The sequence below is a fragment of the Natrix helvetica genome (genome assembly GCF_964273705.1).
Source record: "Natrix helvetica genome assembly, chromosome: 1".
NCBI lineage: Eukaryota > Metazoa > Chordata > Lepidosauria > Squamata > Natricidae > Natrix > Natrix helvetica.
Window position 1 is genome coordinate 56,029,993 of NC_138548.1, and position 23,971 is coordinate 56,053,963.

A 23,971-nucleotide genomic window follows, 5' to 3' on the forward strand; every position below is an offset into this window, starting at 1 on the left:
TGTTGGAAGACCTGAAGGGCCTGGATAGAGATAAAGTGTCATAGAGAAAATCTATGTGGAATGCTAAGAGTCACACTGATTAGATGGCACATCATCAATCGGTCAATCAATGAAAGCATAACAGATATTCCTCAAGAGGAAGAACACATTTGGCTTCCAAGCTACATGGAGGTCCTTATGCAGGGAAACAGAAAACCACTTTTTTTAGCACTTTATTATTTTGCTGCAAACAAGACAAGTGGGCGATTGGGGTTTGCCAGTTCAAAATGTGGCATTGAATTGCATATTGCTCTTCTTTATTTCTGTTAAACCCTAACTAGGCCTCTCTCTAGCACAACCGTATTACTGTTCACTTTCTATCATGCTGTTCTAATTGCTAATAAGAAACATTTTTATGAAACATGAAAAATTCCAGATACAGCAGCTGGGGTGGTGTCAATCTATCATATCAACTCTTTGGCTAAGAGCCTGTGGCAGGAAAACTTCAATTCAGATAAGAGGCTACTTCCCACTCATTGCTTAGCATTTAGCCTTCTATTTTTTTCTCTTAAGATCTCCTTAATATATAACAAGTTAAAAATAAGGCAAGTAACTGTCCCAAGGAAATACTTTACGGTGCTTTAACTTTTGTGGACAAGAGACATCTCTTGATTTCTGCAATAATCTATATAATTTCAAAGTGAAATCTCTTGATTTCTGCAATGATCTATATAATTTTGAAGTGAAATATTTATAAATAAACCACAGCACATAAATTTAATCATCTGGAATCTTTTTCTGCTGTACCATTGCTTCTGATGTAACTTAAAAATAAATACAGGTGGATGCAATTTTTTTCCAGCAAGATATATTATTCTTTTGAAAACTGAGCTAGATTTTGATTTCCATATGCAATTTCTGCATAACTTTATTTCCTTCCTTAAATGTCAGCCTCTTATGTAACAGCACATTCGAATATCAACTCTGCAGTCTTCAACAAGTTTTAGATTTAATTATAGAACCACCTTTACCATAAAGAACAAAACACCTCATTTTATACCTTTCACTATCATAGTTCCTTTTCTGTAACACAAAATATCTCCAGTACAAAATACCTCTAAAGCATATATTAATAATTTTGATCAAAATTAAGAATGAGGACAAGCCAAAGAAACTTGCCGGAAGATTGCAAATATTGTCACACCCTACAAAAGATTCACTTTATTTTCCTTAATGTGGCATCTTATTTGATGCCCTCTAAGATAATGCAATTACTGAGATGTGGTGAGATTCTACCTTCTATTCTAGAATGCATTTTATAGATAAGACAAAAGTTTAGTCTTATGCTGGCAATCTATTGTGAACAGGTAAACATTTAGAACTGTTTTGATGTTCAACTTCCATTATTTCTGTAGATGAACGGGAATAGAACAAAACTAAAAAAAAATCTGAAACACTGAGATGATGTTTGGCATGAAAGTAGCACATATTCATAGAATTGTCTTAACATCATAAAAGTACAATTCTGGATCAGATGGAAAGGATCACACAGTCACAGCTTCTTTATTAAGCAGGACATATCTGGTGGACTTAAGGATTTTTCCTAGATGGCATCTAACAAGCTTGTTTTGATTTTCAGTTCCAGCAAGGATATATCAAGAAAATGGCCTTCAGTCAGAGTACTTGAAAAACAAATACTAAAGGCAATTTCTTTTTAATCTCAAATATTAATATTTGTCTATAAACCCCTTTTCCCCTTTCAGCGCCAAGGCTCAAATTCATTCAACTTCTTGGCTCTTGTGAAATGTCAATGTAAGACACATGTGTTCAGTGTCACTGAAATAATTGGAGAGTTTGAAATTCTGATTTTAAATTCCCTAATTAGTTTTTTCCTAGATGTGAGAGTACCTGGACACAATGGGAATTGTTTTATTTAGAAGCCTTGAAGCAAAATCAGGGGAAACAAAATGGTATTCAGTATCACTCAAAATCTGTTACTCTCAGCTGACATTTGCTATTTAACCAGCATTAAAGTTGAACTACTCCTCCTTATCTTGTCCACTAAGATGACAAAATCCACATATATGGATCAAAAACCATTACTTTCTCTGTAAAATTCAAAATAAACAAGACAACTTCTTGACAAGATAGAGTAGCTGAGATATGCAAAGAGCCACAAGTAAAACCTCAGAAATTAAGCTAGAAAGCCATTTTGGTGAAAATAAAAATAAGAACGAATAAAACTATACAGCAAGTGGAAAAACAGGCACATAATTTAAAAACCAAAAAACTCTTTCCCATAAAAAAAGAAGAAAACCCCCTGAAAACAGTCCTGCGTGTATGTATGATGTGCCTTCACCTATTTTCCATCACTGCCTCATTCCACGTAGGTTTTGTTACTCCCCCATTACCTTAAATATTAACTCTGGCCACCTGCCATACACATGAGTCTTAAGATACCCACTTAAAAATTATGCATAGGACATACTTCTTGCAAGCAAAAGATCTGAATACAGAAAAAGATCAAATTGTAATGATAAAGTTCTGTTTGCTTTACAAATCTTTCAAAAGTTGAATTACTGATAAACAAAAAGCATTTAGAGTGTTAAATGAAGCTATAATGATAGCTGATGAAGCACCTTTGTTCAGATTCATCATCTACAGTGACAATTTCTATGAAAGGGCTGAGTCTTGGAATCACAAATTATTAAGAATACCAACTTATGAAATGTAAAGAAATGTGAGGAAGAACATAATACAAGAAAAAAAGCTGGAATAAATTGTCAACTAATTGTGGAGAATAAAATATAAGTTAAACGAACAAAATGATTGACTTTATTCACAGACTGAGAATTTTTATGGCTTCTTGCCAACATTGAGAGCATCCAGCACAAGTGTCTATAATCAGTCATCATTTTAATCACATGTGTTAACTGTAGTCATGTTGTGCGAACTGTGTCCACCATCCAGTAGAGAAACTTCATCATGCTCAGGGGAAGCCGAAATGTCTAACTGGAAAGAGAAATCTGGGCCCAGTATACATAATACAGACACAATTCAGAACTTCTATCTTATGAGCCATAACCACAATTTAAAGGCTATCTGGTAGAAGATGTGATATAGAACACAAAGGAAACCCTGAGACTTGGCAGCAAAAGCTCCGTGGAGTAGAAACCTCATGTCAGAGCTTGAACGCTATTTCCACAAACACTCGGCTGTTTTTCTCTCCTAAGGGAAAATTCTGGAGTCTGAGACAAATCTTGTTATCAATCTGGGTGTAGCCAGGAACGTGGAATGATGAACAGTCATTCCTGCTTCATCTCCTCCTTGCATGCTGAAGCACTGAACTGATTGTTTGTTCATTATTTAGGAAGAATCCTTCTTCAAAAAATAATCACAAACAGGAGCTGAAAGAAACACACAAAAAAACATACATAACAGTTTTCAAAACGTGTGCACTGACTTGCAAGATGTAGGAGTTTCTCTTAATACAACTGACAACACTGAATGGACAATCCACCAAGCTTTAATGACTCTGCCATTGGAAATGCTACTGTATTACTTCAGATCCCTTTTTCTGGGCTTCTCAGGAAAGGCTCTGCAATCATCTCCTTACAAAGATTTTGGGTGACTTTTACGGAAATAAGTCCTAGTTGTTCACTACATGATATCTGGTGTGCCCCAAGTTGGACACCAATATGTCTGGAAATAGTGGAGGTTTGAAAATATGAACAATACATTAAAACAAACTCTTCACCTAATGTTGCTAAATGTTGCTAACACATGTTATTGAATTTGTGATATTATTTTTCAGTCTAATCAACTGGCATTCAATAGTTTTATTCGTATGAAGAATGTGTGTGTGTGTGTGTGTGTGTGTGTGCGTGTGTGTGTTCTATCTCCAGATTATAATACCCACCTCCCCCATCTCCTTCAACAATGGGAACCTAATAAAGGTAGAAGGAAATATGAAAGTAGAAGATGATTTACACTGCTTTCATAAAATATTTCATTTAAATGCTTTTCTAAGATACTTTCTAAGTTCCCAGCATCACATGAAGCTGGAAGATGTTTTATGGCTAATTGTCTCTAACACAATGGTGGTACCAAAAGTATTAGCAGCAATTTATCAAAAGAGACCTTGTCCTGGACGAGTCTTCCGTATTTGATGAAAGACATAATGCAAAACAACTCTTGAGATTTTATCTTCTTTTTTATTAAGACAAACAACATCTATTTTGAGTTGTATTCCTTAGCAAGATTAATTACACTAGAAAAGCCAGGTCTGAGCTCTCCCATCTTCTCCTGCCCATTTTTACTGATAACCAGCAGGAAAAAAATGAAGCCGTGGATTGAGATTTAAAATGTACTGCAAAAGAAATGAATTTTTTTTCTTTGCTGAACATTATACACCTTACGCTCCTTATGCATTTAAGTTCTTTAATGGCATATGCATGTATTCAATATTGCTGATTTAATCTCTAAATAATGTCCTATTTCTGAGACAAAAGATACTGACAGTATTTAGGCTGGCAGCCTTTTGGCTGGTAGAGTGTGTCTTCCTTCTTTCTGGCTCCCCCCAGATCCCCTTTGCTGGGTAATTTATGTCCCATGTTGGGCCCCACTTTTCTCTAGTATACTTTTCTGTATCATGCTCTTGTCCATTTCATGAATTGTGTCTTGGCGTCTCCTCAACTTTTACTACACTTCAACAGTAAAACACTGCCCAGCCCAACTCAGGATCTTCAGCCAATACTGCTCTTTACTAAAGCCAATACCCAGTCTTCAACAGCAAACACTGCCTAGGCCTAACTTAAGTTTGCCAGCCATGACATTTTCATCAAATTTCCTTCTTCCCAAAGTTTCTGTTTTTTAAAAAAATTTACCTATTGCCAGCTTTTCCCTGCAGAAAAAGATTCCTATCAGAAACTAAGCTTCCTCCTACTCTCAGCTTCTCCATCATCCAACCAGAATACATTGCTTGGTTGGGTTTCCGTCTGCCTATGTCAATCAGAATACAGCTGGAAGGGACCCTGGAAGTCCTCTAGTCCAGCCCAAGCAGGAGACCCTACACCATTTCAGACAAGTTTCTTCTTAAAAACTTCCAGTGAGGAACTTCTGAAGGCAAGCCATTTTACTGGTTAATTATCCTCACTGTTAGGAAGTTTCAGGTTTCTTCTCTCCTTGATTAGTTTCCATCCATTGTTTCTTGTTTTGCTTTCTGATGCTTTGGAGAATAATTTGACCCTCTCTTCTTTGTGGCAGCCCCTCAAATATTGGAATACTGCTATAATGTCCCCCCTAGTCCTTTTTTTCTCTAGACTAGCCAAAGCACCAGGCCTTTAATAATCTTAGTTGCTTTTCTTTGCAAAGTAATATTACTTTTCCAAAGTAATATGGTGATCAAAACTGGGTGCAGTATTCCAGGTGTGGCCTAAGGCTTTATAAAGTGGTACTAATACTTCACTTGATTTTGATTCTATGCCTGTTTATACAACCAAGGATCATATTAGCTTTTTTGGCTTCTGTCGCACACTGCTGACTCATGTTTAAGTAATTGTCCACTAGGCTTTCGCCTAATCTGTACTTGTACCTTTGGTTTTTCTGCCCAGGTGTAAAACCTTGCTTTTCTTCACATTAAATGTCATGTTGTTGAATAGGGCTATTGTTCAAGTCTGTTAAGATTTTTTTTTGGATCCTGGGCTTGTCTTCTGGGGTGTTAGCTATTCCTGCCAGCTTAGTGTCATCTGCAAATTTGATGAGTTTCCCTTCTATTCCCTCATCTGAGTCATTAATTATGAAGATATTGAAGAGTACTGGGCCTAAGATGGAATCTTCTTACTTCCCTCCATGTAGATTTAGTTCCGTTAAGGACTACTTGTTGAGCATGGTTTGTCAGCCAGTTAAATATGCATCTGGTGGTGATGCTGTCTATCCCACATTTTCCTAGCTTACCAAAAAGTAAGTTGTGGTCTATTTGCTGAAGTCTAAATATACTATGTCTACAACATCTGCTGGTCTATTAATTTAGTCACTTTGTCAAAGAATGAAATAAGATTGGTTTGGCATGTTCTGTTTTTAACAAAACTATGCTGGCTACTAGTTATAACTTTGTTTCTAGATGTTCACAGATCTGTTTTTTGATTATTTTTCCAATATCTTCCTGGGTATTGATTTTAAACTGCTTGGTCTATAGTTTCTTAGGTCTGTTTCTCCCCCCCCCTCTTTTTTTTAAAGATAGGAACCACATCAGCTTTTTTCCAATCGTCTGGTAGCTCCCCAGTACTCCAAGATTTTTTAAAGATATGATTCAATGTTTGTGAGATAATATCTGCCAGGTCCTTCAGAACTCTGGAATGTAATCCATCAGGTCCCGGTGATTTATATTCATCAAGGTCAGAAAGGTGTTCTCTTACCATTTTCTTGCTTATTTCTAATCTGTCTTTTACAGTCATGTTTTTAGTAGGTTGTTCTCGAGTTTCTTTTTATGTGAAGACTGATGCAAAGAATGAGTTAAGCAGCTCTGCTTTCTCTCTATTGCATGTTACTTCCTTGCCATCTTCTCTCTTTAGTGGACTGACTGTTTGCTTGATTTTTTCCTTATTATTTATATGTTGAAAGAAACTTTTTTAAAAATTATCTTTGACTTTTGTTGCATGTCTTTGTTCATTCTGAGCCTTTACTTTCCTAACCCTAACCCTATAAAGCACTATGAAGCAATATAAAGAGGTCTAAATGCTATTGCTATTAAAATAAGTTTAGGTTTCATATGAGTGGAGTCAAAATAAATATTTGTACTTCACTCTTATATAACTCCAATGACAGAGTATAAATTGGATACATCATAGGAAGAGAGCCATGCTAGTGTATGGTAGCCAAAACTCAGAAACTTTTTTACTTTACTTTTATTTAGATTTTTATACCGCCCCCTCTCCCCAAAAGACTCTGGCACAGATATATAAATTATAAAGAGTTTATACCAACAGCTATGAACATCGGTAATAGAGACCTTATTTCCCCCTTCTGTTGATTTCTACTATGCGACAACAATTGCCTATTTAAGTTAACAAATGATACTTTCCTCTTTGCTAGGACTACTTAATTTATAGTATTTGGATGCCCAGGAGTGTCCTGGACCCCCGAGGCCACTCATATACTGCCTCTTGTGCTTTTATACTCCTAAACATTCCCCTCTCTCACTTCTCTCTCTTTCATGCACATAGTTCAAGTATCTGCATATAATCAAACACAGGTACATGCTGAATTATTTCCAGATGCTCGGATATCTGGCCTATGAATAGCAAGTGTGTGTGTGTGCGCGCGCACGCGTATTCTCTTCCTTTACTCCTGTTGATATTTTGAACACAAGAGTGAACATTATTATGAATGCAAAAAGCTTCTGAGCATCTGAATCACTATCAGCTCGATTTCCTTTTCTCTAATATCCTCAACTGTATTACTTATTTATGTATACTCCACCTTTATTATTTTTACAAATAAGGTGGCAAACATGTCCAACTCACTTTCCTCCTTCTATTTTCCCCACAACAACACACCTGTGAGATGAGCTTGGACTGAGAGAGAATGTCTGGCCCAAGGTCACTACTTCCCAAGCACATCCAGATAGGTCTATAATCTATGTCAATCTATAGAAGCTTTAGAAAGTGTTTCCCCACTTTAAGAAGTGTAGACTTCAATTCCTTGAATACCCCAGCCAACAATTCCCTCATTAGACTTCTCTATTGACTTTGCTTGTCAAAATGACACAGAAGATGTCATAAATATGAACCATTGCCAAGCATCCACATTTTGATCACATGACCACAGGGATGCTGCAACAGTTATAAGTTGAAAAACAGTCATAAGTCACCTTTTTTTAGTACTGTTGTAACTTCGAATGGTCACTAAATGAACTGTTGTAAGTTGAGGACTACCTGTGTAACAGACCTAGCAGATCCTCCTCTGTTAGGTCCATGGCATAGTGCAAAAAAAGAAAATGACAAAAAAAGAAGTCAAAACCAAAGCCATAGCAGCTACAAACTATAGGAATATCACCTATTCCTATATAATTCCAGCTCCTGCCACCTCAAATCTAAAAGCCTCCAAACCTCTGGTAAAGTTGGCAATCCCCAGATGACCATCATCACTGGAGCTTTCTGAAAACTAGCAATCTTGAGTAGTCATCACCATTAAGCTGTCACTGGCATCACATCCAACATAAAGTTTTGCAATCATCCTCATCCTTAGGAAGATGACTCTCCAGTCTGCACCATCCTGTGGCTGGAATTCTTGTGCTGCCATCCAGCTTATCAGCGATACTGAATTGGCTATTGCCTGCTCTCTAGGGAGCTTCTCGCTCTGCTTTGCCAACTCTGATTTCAATCCACCAACTTTTCATGGCAACCTGACCACACTCTAGCCACTCAGCAGGTGATTCCAGAGGACTGGCCCTCTGCCAGCCTCCCAAGCCACTGCTGCTGTTTCTGATATTGCACCAAATCAAGAAGGTCTTTGCAAGCCTCCAATTATTCCAAACACTTCAGACACTCAGATAATTGCCAAACCCTCTATATACCATTCTCTTAATATCACCAGATATCTGGATTTCCAGCAACCAACACCTGGTCCTGACACTATATTTTTTAAAAAATAGAATTCTCTATTACGTATAGCAAGATAGGGAGGATTTTGAACTAGAATTGTTATTAATCCTACTCGGCATGTGAATTATATTAATTAGCTCGATGTAGCCTAAGTGTGAAGAGTATCAAACTGTATGTGCCATATCTAGCTAATTGACTTTGAGCCTGGGTATTTTCCAGACAACCTGCTCCAAGTGGAATCTGCCTTATGTCCATGGAGAGAATGCATGCTAAAAATCTACACAACCACACAATCGGGTGTGACAGGAGAAAACTTGGAAGTGAACATTCTCTTGGAATTCCTGTTTTATGAAACATTTTTCTTCCAGGAATAAGGATACTCCATTCCTTTTAATATTTCATAACATAGTAACACCTTATTATTTTGTTAGGCCTCTGGGAACTAAGGAGAACCACTCTAGATTACCCTGGGATAAATTATGGGCAGGTGGTATATGTATCTTAAATTTTTGCATACCTAGATCTGATAAATACGTATTTTTATTAATGAATTTGTTTTACATCTCTTTTACTATCATTGTCATAATCAATATAAAAACTTGCAAGCTGTATAAACAAAAAAGAGCAAAAATGATAAAAATTTGATGAAGAAATACTTAAGCAAAGGCTGAATACATATTTATCCATACGATTTCATTTGAATTCCTGCACCAAACAAAGGATTAGATGAAATCCATAAGACTTTCAATTCTATGATTTTTCATGTTCAAGATCTTCAGTGGTGGGCAATTGTCAATAAATATAATCCACTTTTTAAAACGAAGATTAACACCAAATGAATGCAATGCTTAAATAAAAGAGTAATCAATTTATTCAAGTGATTTTGCAGCGTTAATCAATTATATTGTAGCCTTAATCTATATATCATATTTATTGCTAGTAATATTATATTTATTGCATATTTGATATTAATTACCATCTTCCATTTTTAATGAAGCCTTGTTGATCAGTGATCAGACATAGTTTTGTTCCATTTCGTTCTATCAACAAAATATTTTGCCAAATATTTAAGTTTCAATTTAAAATAATAATGAAAATTGTAAGATAAAAATATGCCTAGTGTAATCTGTAACATTACATGTAAAATGTTCTCAAAACTCAGGAAAATTAACTTTTGAAAGATTCTATTCAGTGACAATTCATTTTGTGTAGACTAAAATTCATTTTGCACAACGGTTCAAGTGTACTTAATGTGCCTGGATTTTGTTATTTCAATTACAAAATTCAAAAGTGGAAAGGTGAGTTTAATTCTTTCCTCCCGCATTACTGTGTTGAAGAAAGTCTGTCTTCCAAATGGCATTTGCCTATCAGGCTGGGAGTTTCCACTGATATTTTGCAACAGCACTATTTGCATTTCCCCCCTCTATATATCCCCCTGAATGTGTATGTCTTTGACTGTACAAGTATATACTTGCCAACAAAGTATAATGATTCATATATAAGATAAAGTAGGTTTTAGTTTATGAATGTTTCAACCACAACAAATCTATTGATTTATTAAACCTGGAATCATTAAGAAAGGGAACAGAATGTACTACTGACTCAATAGCAATGTCCTTATATAACTCTAAGATTGACTGATTGATGAGATTTAAAGACCAAGCACCTCCACAATGACCCTGGCATCTTACACTAAAAAAACAGTTGTGTCCAGACAATAATGCTCCCTATAACAAAAAACACAACTAGCAGGGGGCTCCATAAGCACCCTGGTTCCAAGGCTTGGGAGAACATTTTTTAAAGCGTTCTGAAATTATCATCAGGTTGGGAACCAAAAGAGCTCGGAAGGGGGGTGATGGTGGAAATACCATTGCCAAGAGCAGATGCTAAACACTTCTTGACTCCTGACAGATGGCATTGTTTGATAGATGGCCATGCTATATAAGACGACCTCTGGAATAATGTCGTCAAACCTGAATAATATTGTAAATCTGAAAAGAACAGACAAGAGGGAAATAGTAGATCCCTCTGAGGAAAAACTACAATGATTGGGGGGGTCTTTTAGCCCAGAGAGAAGATGGTGGTCATTATAAGGATAAAGAGCCCGTGTGGCATTGTGTATAAGGCATTGGACTAGAAGGGACATCCAATTCTAACTTCTCAGCCACGGAAACTCACTGGATGACTTTGAGTAAATCATTCTCTCAGCCTAACTACTTTAAACGAATAATTGTGAGGGGAAATAGGAGGGAGTGTTATGCCATCTTAAGCTCTTGAACAAAAGGCAAGATATAAATAAAAAATATACATAAAATTTAAAATACGAATACAGACATATCTTTGTTTCATTCCTTTGGAGGTTGGGATAGGCATAGTCAATTCTCCTTTGTTCATTCATGTAATCTTCAATAGTGGTGTCATTATTCAATATCATCATTACTCAAAGAAGGTGATGATTGGTGAAATAACCTGCCAATTTTTTTGCCACAGTGTCTCTCAGAAATTAAGTTAAATGCCACTTTCAAGTCTACAAAGGAAGAATAGGGAGAGCCTCCTGATAGGTGTACTTCACTGGCAGGTGGCACAACTAAGAATTTTTTTCCCTAGGTTCATCCAATCAGTGAACTTTTGATAAAGATATTTCACAAACAATTTGCTGATTAGGCACATCAAAATTGATTGGATAACAATTGGCTGTGCTAATCCCAGTATTTTTTTAATGGAACTATTACAAAGTTACTCTATTCTTTAGAAATTTGCAGTGATTAGTACTCTGGTGAATGGGGTCAAAACAAATGGTGGAACATATAAATGACCAACTCAGCAAGTGTCCACCATACACCGACAACTACTGAACCCCATTTGTGATGCAATTATTCCACATGAATGAAAAATTCTCACAGTTTGGGACAATAACAGTTAAATTAATACAGGGGTTGCCAACTCCCGGTTTGTGATCCACTAATGGGCCATGGCCCATTTTAAACTGCTATGCAAGCAGTGGGCAAGCGTGCACACACATGCAGCTCCACTTACATGATTGGTGGACGTGCTTGCAAAGCTCCATTAGCATGAGCAGCGTATGTGTGCGCTCACGCACGAACCTTCATTTGCGGAAGCCTGGCACTAGCACAATCGGAGTTCATGCATGCGCCTGCCGCTTGCACAGAACCATCCCTCCTCCCCCTCCGCCAGTCCACCAAGCCAGAAAGGTTGGCGACCACTGCTCTAATAACTGTCCATTTCTCTACTGGAGCATATTCACAAGAAGGTATTTTGCAGTGTAATATCTCAAGCTAAAACTAAGGCTGGGTTATCTGAGGTACTATTTGATGAAGGACTGTTTCAAAGTTAAGGCAACATGTACAGTTGATTATAGTAAAACACTGAACAAAAATGGGTAAGATATTAATGCCATTGCTATTCTGTGGGACAAATTACTACTGTTAAGTAAAAATGCAGGGATTTTTATTGTGGATTGATTATTTCACTCCCTGACTTAAGGACAGAATGCCTTACTGTACCCTTATGTTCATTATGCTCTTATCACAAAATATTAATGTGTCACTAAAAAATTACACAATAACCTGGATTTATTCTGAAACCCTAGTCATTATATAAACACACTAAAAACTGCTTGTAACATCAGCGATAAAATTAATTTTCTTTCATTTTCAATATGCCAAATTAAGAAGATTGAATTTAACTATATAAAATTCTACCTAGGGCAGTGATGGCTAACCTTTTTTGGATCGCGTGCCAAAAGCTGGGGGAGCACAGGGGGGTCGTACTACTATGCACGCGACCCCAATGCACATGCATGCACATGCCCCCATGAGCTCAGTGCGCATGCGCGCGCAACCAGCATAACCCCCTGCTTTTGGCATGCTTTTTTCGCTCTCCCCAGGTTCCAACAGCTTTCTAGAAGCCTGGGGAGAGCGAAAGAGCTTCCCCCGCCCTCCCAGAGGGCCCCTGAAGCTGCCGTATGAGCAACCTGGAAGTTTGGGAACGTTGACTTCCGATTTGTCTGTAGGGCTGTTTTCCGCCCTCCGGAAGCCTCCGGAGCATGAAAAATGGTCCTACAGATGAACAGGAAGCCACTTCTGGGTTGCCCATAGGGCCATTCTTCTCCCTCCAGAGGCTTCACGGAAGCCTCCTGAAGCCTTCGGAGGGCAAAAAAACGGCCCTACGGACAAACCGGAAGTTACCATTCCCAAACTTCTGGGTTGCTCGTACAGCTGTTTTTTACCCTCCGGAGGGCGAAAAACAGCCTTACGGGCAACTCAGAAGCGAATTCCAGTTTGTCCGGTTTTTGCCCTCTGGAGCCTTCACTGAAGTCTCCGGAGCATGAAAAACGGCCCAACGCGCAAACCGGAAGTCCATTCCCGAACTTCCGGTTTGCACATTGGGTGGTTTTTTGTCCTCCAGAGGCTTCAGCGAAGCTTCCGGAGGGCCAAATAAGGCCAAAAAAAGAAGGCAAAAGTCAGCTGGCCAGCGAGCGCATGCATGCTGGATTTGATAGGGCAACGCCTGGCGTGCCCTAACAAATGGCTCTGCATGCCACCTATGGCACGCATGCCATAGGTTCGCCATCATGGATCTACGGCATAAAAAGGATATGGCTGAAAACAAAGATAACAAAGAAAAATTTAGGTATTATATAAAGTTGTTATCTATCTTCCATTATTACACTCTCAGACCTTGTAAAAAATCTGTCCGTCCCCCCCCCCCTTTCCCTTTTAATCTTTACTTTCCGGAATAAAACTTAAGGTTCTGGCTGCTTACCTCAGGAATCTATAGTAGAAAAACAGACAAATCTTATTTCCTTCTTACAGTACTCAACACTAGGAAATTGCATGTTATGAACAGACTTCTGGCATCCATTTACTATGCTTAGTTTCTCCCTTTCATCAAAACTCCATTTCATGAGATTCTTTCCGTTAGATCTTTTCCCCCTTTTCTTTCTTAGCATAACTATTAAAATTACAGTGTTACCAAAGGAAAATTTGGGGGAAACAGAGATGCCTATTGTTACCTTAGGCTGGCCCTCCCTCCTCTGGCCTTTTCTTTCTTTGCCCTAAAATTGTGTCAATGGTTCGGGTTCGGCTGTACAAAGGTCTAGCTCTGGCGAATATAATCTGAGGGCCAGCTTCCAAGAGACCTGGAAAATGGAAAAAATGGCTTAGCCTAAAGCAGGTCCCTTGACTATTTTATTTTATTTTATTTCGCACTGAAGCCTTTCTTCTTCACTTAAGAGCAGTGTTTCTCAAACTTGGCGACTTTAAGTCCTGTGGACTTCAACTCCCATTCTGGGAGTTGAATTCTGGGAGTTGAAGTCCACAGGACTTAAAGTCGCCAAGTTTGAGAAACACTGCTTAAGAGCATCCCAGGAAAATTGATAAGAGGCTCATGAGAACCAAACATGAACACATTTGCTAACATGGCAGAAACACAAAAATGCAAGCTAATTTAAAGTTTCCACTGTTATTGGTCCTTTTCACGTGTGAAAAAGATAGCTCCAACTCTAAAATGAATTCAATACAAGCAAATGTGAAACCAATGTTGTCTTTAAAAAACAGAATGGTCATTGGAAACAGAGGGAAAGAAACCTCCACAGCAAAATAAGTGTGTATTATAAGATGCCACTGATGAATGTGAGATACAATCATCCTTTTTCTCTGGCCTAGATATATTCTTTCCTCCGTTAACCATTTCTCTTTTCGCCATTTCTAGATTTTTCATTTAAAATGTCGTAGTAAGGCACCTTTCCTACTGCTCAGAAGTAAGCAAGCCTTTCTTGGTATTTCCTGGTTGCATCGAGGAGATTTTAATCTACCCTATACTAGTAAGCCGGTTATAGGATACATAAAGATAGATGGTACTGCAAAAGTGAAACAAAAGGCAGCATTTAAATGAATTGGTGATAGCAGAGTCTTACTTCGCTCACCTGTGGAGTTTGCAAGTGGCTCACAGGATGCAGTGCTGTTAAGGCTATTCTGGAATCCATTCAGCTGCCTTTCTGTAGAGGTAATCCTGCCAGACAAAACACTAAATTAGAAGGCAGCACTGAAAAAAAAATCATTGGAGGGGGGGGGGGGGAAGTCATTCTAATGTTCTGAGACAAAAACATCAACCTTTTTCCAGACCATTTTTCCATGCAATAAATGCGTAGCTGTTAGAAATGTTGAGAGTCTGCCTTCTACCAGGTCAAGTTATTTTTTCCATTTAGTCCCCTACTGTCTAGCTGGCATCAGCTTTGCACAGGCTTTGGAGGAGGGAGTTCTTGTTTGCTGCCTTTTTTCTCAAGGAATTTAGGTTACACAGATGTTCATTTCGTATCAGAGAGAAAAAAAACTGAAAATGCTGAGTGCTATGAGGTACAAAGGTAGCATTTTTGTTTGTCTGTTTACATCCCACCTTTGTTACTTTTACAAATAGCTCAAGGTGCCAAACATATCCAACACACCTTCCTCCCACTGGCCAAAGTGACTGGCCCAATATTGTTGCTTATATTTGGTTTAGGCACCAATTCAGGAAGGAAGCACCTATTATTATAGCTCCTGGGCCAGGGGTGCCCATAAAATCTGCATGGATATAATCTAAAAATGTTTGCCTTAATTAAAAGAACTTAATTTTATTGATAAGGAAAGAAACATTCCTATACAGCATGCTCATTGTAAGACTATCAAAAGCTGTAGAAGTCATAGAAGTCATAGAAAAACTCTTGAGCAGCTTTCAGTCTTCAGATGTCAACATTCAAAATTCTTGGGAGTGGCTCTATTGGTAAGTTGGTTGGGGAATTCTGGTAAATAAAAAACCACCCACCAAGGATACCCAGATTGGGGAAAACTGATGTTTAAACATACCTACAAGGTGGGTAATCACAATAAGCACTTGTAGTTTTGATGAGTTGTGTATCTTCCTAAATAAGAAGTAAACAATCCCCGGAAGCCAGAAAAACACATTTAAAAAATGGCTTCTAGCCCCATAGAACTTCTGAGGGAGTTTGGGAGGCAAACAGATAACTTGAACAAAATGACTGGGTCAGGAAATAGCTAATTTAATTTAACTTGAGTCTTTTTATTAGTTTTCCCTATTTCCTCAAACACATACAGTATTGCAGGCTAACTCTGCCCACAGCCTGGAGTTTGATCCTGACTGGTTGAAGGTTGACATAGCCTTCCATCCTTACAAGGTCAGTAAAATGAGGACCCAGATTGTTGGGATCAATATGCTGACATTCTGAAGCATATACCAGAGGTGGGGTATAAGTGCTAGTGCTATATGCACAAAGATTGAACAATTTGACATTACCACAATGGAGGAATGGATAGTGACTATGTGAAACTTGCTGAAATAGCCAGACTGACAGCTCTGATCAGAAGAAATGTATGATCCAAATTTAATGCTAACTGAAAAATCTCTCAGAGATTTTTGAGCGAAACAGAAAAAAAACATGAAATTATGACATGGTTTTCATTAGAAAAAATAGATAACAAAAATGCAATTCATGTTGTGGTGATAGAGTAAGAGGATAATTTATACTTATATCAATAACAGCTAAAAAGAAAATCAGAAGTTATTTCTTTACTTTTTTTACAGACTTTGGATTTTCTTTTTTCTCTCCTTTTCCTCTACAGTAGTGTAAATGTTAGTTCTTGCTAGTTTTCATGTTTTTTAAAAAAAAACTTGAAACATATACATATAAAAGAAATCTTGGTGGAATTCAAAATCAAACTGCAAATAGAAACAAAAAACAAATTATTTGTTCTAAATGGCTGAAGAATGGAAAAACCATGGTCTCAAATCATTCAGGAAATACTTTCTTCTAAGTGTTTTGAGTCAGTGGAAATCTCTCCTGTATGCAGAAAATTTGATTTCTTTTTTCCTCTTTTGAATCTGTTTTATAGCTAGGAAATATAGGAGGATACATGAATCAATGAACCAGGTCCCATAAAGATTTTTTGTGGAATCAACGTCAGTTTTATGGGAATATATTAGGCGCCCCTATTTCTATATACCTCACATGGAAATCACTATGTAATTCTATAAATGGCCAAGAGAGATTTGGAAACTATACTATATCCTGATGAATAGCTCAGAAAGTATGTCTTGAATGGCTTCTGGTACCCTTTGCTAATTAGACTGTGTTCTGAAATTGTGTTCTTTGTTCTGGAATAATTGTTTTTCCCCCCCAAGTGTCTTCCTTCTTCCCTCTTTTGTGCATTTTTGGAGCCAAGCTTTTTCCAGCTTTCCCACACTCTTGCACGTCACAGAGTAGAAACCACAAAACACACAGTTAAATAAAGTCTGTCCAAGGAGCTGCAAATCTATCTCAAGAAGATAAACATACTCTTTGCCAATATGTGAGTACAGCACACCGGCATCTTCAAATACACATCTTATTGCTTAGCAAGCACCAGAACCCACTGAAATGGCTTGTCACCTGAACTGACACATACATTCCTCTCCCAACAGAGAAAAAAAAATCACCCGTCAATTTGATTGGAATGTCCACTTGCCAAAGTTACCAAGCATTTATCAAATTTGTCTGAAAGAGGACTCTAAGTATGTTGATTAGCAGCCTAACTTATCTCAAAGATCATGATGGCTAAGAAAATTCTAGCATAGCTGACCAGAAAAAGCCCAATGATTTAAAACAAAGATTTACTGGTTGATAAGTTAGGCATAAATCCAGGACAGATGCCTCCCACTAAATATGTATATATAATAAGGCCAAAGATCTTCTGGCAGTGGCTAGTGACCCAATTCACAACAACAGTGTGAATCAAGGAAAACAATATATTTAAGAAAGTGTTGACTGAGAGAAGTTGATTTTCCCCAGAAGAGATTGGTATCATTCTACATCAACTAAAATATAAGCCCATAAATCAAATAAATTAATTTTGAAAATAACAAAACATTTCAATAAGGAAAGATATTTTTAACCCAAAATGTAAAAATGATACAGTAATCTAATGGGGCAAAAATGAAAGTGATGAGTGAAAAGCAGAAACAGTTGCAATGTTCATCTTAACAATAACATCCATTCTTTGTGTACTGTGAAAGACACTGACTATAGCAAAGATTCTATAGTTAAAATAAATAGTTTGATGATGCCCTCTGGCTGGGCTCAGATAATTTCTTACACGGGATTTTTTTTAAACAGGTGTGATGAAGCAAGTGTGAGAAACCACAGTGAAGAAATTCTTTATTATCAACCCAGTAATAAACATGCTTGGATAAAATTAATTTTGAGGGGATTAGTTGTCTATAAGTACACTGGCACATCAGGACCATCCATATTTTGGCAACTCTGAACTATACATTTTTCTTCTATAGAAAACAAAATGAACTTTGTTAAGGTAATTATGATTTAATAGCTGACCAGCTGCTGTAAGGCTGTAAACTGAGATGATGAAATGAGAATCAGTCAACAGGGTTACTGCCACTTTAAGAAGCTGTCTATATAAGGGTGGCCCTGTGAGGGTGGTTCCTCTCTCCATGTGTGCTTCCGTGTTATAGATTGATTGATTGATTGCCTGGTTTTGCCTAGTACGTACGTGTTGTGTGTGTGTGTATGTATATATCACCCGGTTGCAAGACATGCAATGAGGAAACATATACATATATACAACTTCCATAAAGTTCATCCAGTATTCTGTGTTTGAAATTATATTCTGAATACCTATCCATCAATCACAATGATCTCTTATATTTGTCAAAATGTCAAAGTGTCATGGAACTAACCAAATACTGGACTTGATGCAGATAATTCCAGATAACCCATCTGTGCAATATCCTTAATATATTTAATATATAGTTTAATATATCAATACATACTAACTAGCTATAAGATAGCAATCATTTTGTGGCTGGTACACACATTCCAGTGTGGTTTTTTTCCCCCCAGCATCAGATGCCACAAGAGGATTGATAGTGATATAGTATCTCCTGTGTGGCGTAGCCAAGAACTTTTTGGTTTTTGTTGAGAGAGCTGGAAATTTATATTGAAAATAGTCACATTAAACTTTGGAAAGGCATGATTGAGTATAGTATTCTATGTAAGATGAACAAAGCATGAGGCTAGTGGGTCGCTGTTACCCATCCAAGCTGTACTGTCAAAATGTTTGCAGCTAATATTTGATTAGTGAACTATTAGCACATGGATAGTTTAGATAAGAAGCATAATATTTAGTATTTAACACTTATTTGAATGGTGTACACAAATGTGCTTTCCTCTAGGTATTAAATTTAGATATGTGCATTTCACCTAATCTACAAGCAAGCTCATGCTAAAAATTGGAATAGTACCAGATGTAAATTATATATCCTTTTATTTCTCTCTTCTCTATTCAAAATCTATTGTAAGTGCACAGAATAGTTTAATACGTATATATTCTCCCAATATAGTTGAGCCAATCTTTGTCCTCTCAAGCCTTTGGTGTCCTTATCTCTTCCTATTATATATTTGTTTCCTATTACCAAGAATTGTTTCAGAATTAATCATTAATTAAAACTTAATTTTAAAGATGAAGATGTTCTCAAGTGAAGCTTTACACTTAGAAACTACATGGATATAACCACATGGGTTTCATGGCAATCCATGTGAAATTTGCCACTGGTTTCTTATTGAATTTCTTGTTTCTTATTTAATGTTCTTTCAATTTCCAAGCTTACAAACATAGATCTGACCCTGTTTAGTTTCCAAGCCTCCAGAGAAAGTTGGCCTAGAGTTGTCACTTACTGACATTAGGGCAGCGGTTCTCAAATAGTGGGGCGCGCCCCCCTGGGGGGGCGCGAGGCTCCGTAAAGGGGGGCGCGAAGGCTCCCTTTCCATCTGGGTGCAACGGCGGCGAAGGCGTGGGCGAGGCATAATATATCCCCCTGGAAGTGGCAGCACTTCAGACTGTGGATTTTCATTGGAGCCGCGGGCTGGAGCTGTGCAAGAAGCCTGCTCGGGCGGGGGTGGGAGGGAGGGAAGCATGGGACCGCCCGTGTTCGCCACCGCGTAGCTCGCCTCCCCGCCAGCAGCTCTACTGCCAGCATTCCGTCTGGAAGCGGAAGCGCAACAGCCGCTGTTGGGGAAGGGACAAAGGGGCAGCGGTCGCCCGATCTTGCCACCGCCACCCCTTCGCCCCTGGTAACGGCGACTGTTGTGCTGCTGCTTCCAGCTGGGATGCTGGAGGAGCTGCTGGCAGGGAGGGAGGGAAGAAGGGCAGAAGGGAGGTGGAAGGAAGGAAAGAAAAGCAGACACGCCGGAGGGAAAGAGGAAAGAAGGCAAGCAGGCAGGAAGGAGGCAGAAGGAAGGAGGGAAGAATGGAACTGGAAGGGAGGCAGGGAAGGAGGGAGGGAGAAAGGAAGGATAGGAGGATAGGGAAAGAGGAAAGAAGGCAGGCAGGCAGAAGGGAGGGAGGTGCAAGGAAGGAAGGAAGCATAGATAAGCAGGAGGGAAAGAAGGCAGGCAGGCAGGAGGAAAGAGGAAGGAGGGAACTGGAAGGGAGGCAGGGAAGGAGGGAGGGAGAAAGGAAGGATAGGAGGATACGGAAAGAGGAAAGAAGGCAGGCAGGCAGAAGGGAGGGAGGTGCAAGGAAGGAAGGAAGCATAGATAAGCAGGAGGGAAAGAAGGCAGGCAGGCAGGAGGAAAGAGGAAGGAGGGAACTGGAAGGGAGGCAGGGAAGGAGGGAGGGAGAAAGGAAGGATAGGAGGATAGGGAAAGAGGAAAGAAGGCAGGCAGGCAGAAGGGAGGGAGGTGCAAGGAAGGAAGGAAGCATAGATAAGCAGGAGGGAAAGAAGGCAGGCAGGCAGGAGGAAAGAGGAAGGAGGGAACTTTCATTTGAAGCTTCCTGAAGCTAGGATTGGAGCTGCTGGAGAGAAGGAGGGGGTGAGTCACAAGACAAAGACACTGAGGTGGGGACCCTTAAACTCCATATCATTTGAAGCTTCCTGAAGCTAGGATTGGAGCTGCTGGAGAGAAGGAGGGGGTGAGTCACAAGACAAAGACACTGAGGTGGGGACCCTTAAACTCCATATCATTTGAAGCTTCCTGAAGCTAGGATTGGAGCTGCTGGAGAGAAGGAGGGGGTGAGTCACAAGACAAAGACACTGAGGTGGGGACCCTTAAACTCCATATCATTTGAAGCTTCCTGAAGCTAGGATTGGAGCTGCTGGAGAGAAGGAGGGGGTGAGTCACAAGACAAAGACACTGAGGTGGGGACCCTTAAACTCCATATCATTTGAAGCTTCCTGAAGCTAGGATTGGAGCTGCTGGAGAGAAGGAGGGGGTGAGTCACAAGACAAAGACACTGAGGTGGGGACCCTTAAACTCCATATCATTTGAAGCTTCCTGAAGCTAGGATTGGAGCTGCTGGAGAGAAGGAGGGGGTGAGTCACAAGACAAAGACACTGAGGTGGGGACCCTTAAACTCCATATCATTTGAAGCTTCCTGAAGCTAGGATTGGAGCTGCTGGAGAGAAGGAGGGGGTGAGTCACAAGACAAAGACACTGAGGTGGGGACCCTTAAACTCCATATCATTTGAAGCTTCCTGAAGCTAGGATTGGAGCTGCTGGAGAGAAGGAGGGGGTGAGTCACAAGACAAAGACACTGAGGTGGGGACCCTTAAACTCCATATCATTTGAAGCTTCCTGAAGCTAGGATTGGAGCTGCTGGAGAGAAGGAGGGGGTGAGTCACAAGACAAAGACACTGAGGTGGGGGCCCGCGCGCCTAACGGCGCACGAATCATATATCTATAAACCAAAATAGCAATACATTCTGGATTAGTGTGTTTGAGATTGTGATTTTATTTATTTCAAAATGACTGGCTTAGTTCAATGTAATAGCTGTTTTGCACCTGTCTTTCGCAGTACTCTTTTCAAATTTGGATACTGTCCCCTTTGTAAACAAATTACGAGTCTACATAGGCAGATTACCTATCTAGAATCTGTAATCTGTGCTCTCCAAGCAGAAACTAGGTGTCTACGTCAGCCATTCCACTCTATGGTGAAGCCACACTATCAGCCCCCTCTGCCACAAAGATCTTGCAGGAGAAGAGCTGTCTGGACAACTGTGGGATCTGGCAGGTTGAGAGCTGTGAACCATAAACCCAAAGCTTTTGCTGTGACCCAGCAAAACAGATATAGTGCCCTTGCTGACCTTAATGGGGACACTAAAGAGATAGGTCAAGGCAGTTGTGATAATGATGACTCAAATAAGCAGGGGATCGTGGTCCAAAACGAAGAACTTTCTTCGGAAAGGCGAAAAGGGGAACCAGGTATCACACATCAGTCGCAGAAGAAGATCAAGGTATGTAAAAAGAGAAGTCACCTTCTGGTTGGTGATTCAATCGTAAGAGATGTTAATTTAGGAGAGGATAAGGAGGTTTTAAAAGAGGTCAGGTGTCTGCCAGGTGCTACTGCCAGCAGAGACAAGAGGCGTATTCTTAAGATAGTCAAGAATGCAAGTAAGGACTGTGACGTTGATGCTATTATACATCTTGGCACTAATGATCTATCCCAGAAAGATGTACTTTCTGTGCAGAATGATTTCCAGAACTTGGGGTATGAACTTAATAGTATAGGTTGTAGGCTTATCTTTTCAGAGGTTTTACCTGTATATAAGGAACAAAAAGGGAAGGGCCAGCGTGTAGCAGAGTTTAATGTTTGGCTAAAGGAGTGGTGTAAAAGGGAAGGCTTTGGTTTTATTAGTCATGAAGCCTGTAGCTGGTCCAATGAAAAACTGTACAAAAGAGATGGGTTGCACCCATCCAAGAAAGGAACTGAGTTACTTGGCATTAAATTCACAGATTTTCTTGATAAACATTTAAACTGAAGAGCGGGGACAGAGAATTAATAGATACAGAACATCTCTGTCCCCAGCAAACTAAAATTCATAGGGTTATAAATGCATGTAACATAGATGTGTGTGTGGGTAAGATTATCACTCCTGCTGTCAAGCAAAACCAAGCATGTAATAGTGATTGTCATACCATGTGCATGAATCACACAAGTGGCAAGAAAATAGGGGCAGTCAGGCATAATACAGGTTATGTAGACAGTAAACACAAGGTCAATCAAAATGGACTCAAATGTCTATATACCAATGCACAGAGTATGAGGAATAAACAGGGAGAATTAGAAATTCAAGTAAAAGAGGGCAGATATGATATTATTGCCATTACAGAAACTTGGTGGGATGAAACTGACAAATGGAACATACAGCTAGAAGGATTTAAATTATTTAAAAGAAATAGACCAAATAAAAGAGGAGGTGGAGTTGCACTATATATAAGAAATAACTATGTCTCTACAGAAATAGAGCACAACAATAATGAGAACTATCTTGAATGCATTTGGGTCAATATTAAAGGTTGTGGGGGAAATGACATTGCCATAGGTCTATACTACAGGCCACCCAACCAAGCAGAGGAAGAAGATGAACTTTTTGCTAGTCAGCTAACTAAGGTATGTAGGAAGCACACCACAATAGTAATGGGAGATTTTAACTACCCTGACATCAACTGGGAAACAAACTCTGCACCAAGTGGAAGATCCAACAGGTTCCTAACAAACCTAGCAGACAACTTTGTTTTCCAAAAAGTAGAGAAGGAAACAAGGGGATCAGCCATACTGGACTTAATTCTCACTAACAGAGAGGAAATGATAGAAGGTGTTGAAGCCATAGGAACCCTGGGGGCAAGTGACCATGCAATATTGGAATTCAACATTATCCAAACACAAGTAGTAGAACAAAGTCAAACTAGAGTCTTGGACTTTAAGAAAGCTAATTTCAATAAACTTAGAGAGAGCTTGGGAAAAATTCCATGGATGAGAATCCTCGAGGGGAAAACAACTCAAGAAGCTTGGGAAATTTTGAAAAATGAGATTAGAAAAGCCCAGTCTAACACAATACCAATGAAGAAGAAAAACAACAGCTCCCAAAAGAAACCAGCATGGCTGCATAAACAACTATCTGACAAACTGAAAGACAAAAAAAGTAAGTATAAAAAGTGGAAGGAGGGGGACATAACTAAGGCAGAATATCAGCAAATAGCCCGAGCCTGTAAAGATGAAGTGAGGAAAGCTAAGGCTCACAATGAAGAAAGGCTTGCCACAAAAGTAAAAATTAACAAAAAAAGCTTCTTCCAACATGTTAAAAACAAGAAAAAAGTTAAGGAAACAATTGGTCCATTGCTAGGAGAAAGTGGCAAGAAGGTGACAAGCAACAGGGAGAAAGCAGAACTATTTAACTCATGTTTCGCATCTGTCTTTACACAAAGGGATAAAACAGTCCAACCTATCAAAAGCAGCACCACAAAATTAGGAACACAAATTGAAATAGGGAAGAAAATGGTAAGTGAGCACCTGTCTACCCTAGATGAGTTCAAATCA

At 39.0% G+C, this 23,971-nt stretch overlaps 1 protein-coding gene across 14 annotated transcripts in view; it reads right to left on the minus strand.

Annotated features, from left to right (window-relative positions):
• Positions 1 to 23,971, minus strand: part of TTLL5 (tubulin tyrosine ligase like 5) — a 167,700-nt gene that overhangs the window by 1,207 nt on the left and 142,522 nt on the right. For 12 of the 14 annotated variants that reach the window (XM_081947787.1, XM_081947780.1, XM_081947790.1 and 9 more), the window contains 3 exons: positions 14,530 to 14,615; positions 13,618 to 13,743; positions 637 to 3,386 (listed from right to left, as the gene is read on the minus strand). In XM_081947787.1, the coding sequence (XP_081803913.1) occupies positions 13,619 to 13,743; positions 14,530 to 14,615 (211 nt within the window). In that variant the 3' untranslated portion in view covers positions 637 to 3,386; position 13,618. Of the gene's footprint in view, positions 1 to 636; positions 3,387 to 13,617; positions 13,744 to 14,529; positions 14,616 to 23,971 lie in introns of those variants that run through there. The other 2 variants (XM_081947793.1, XM_081947794.1) reach the window with 2 other exon arrangements.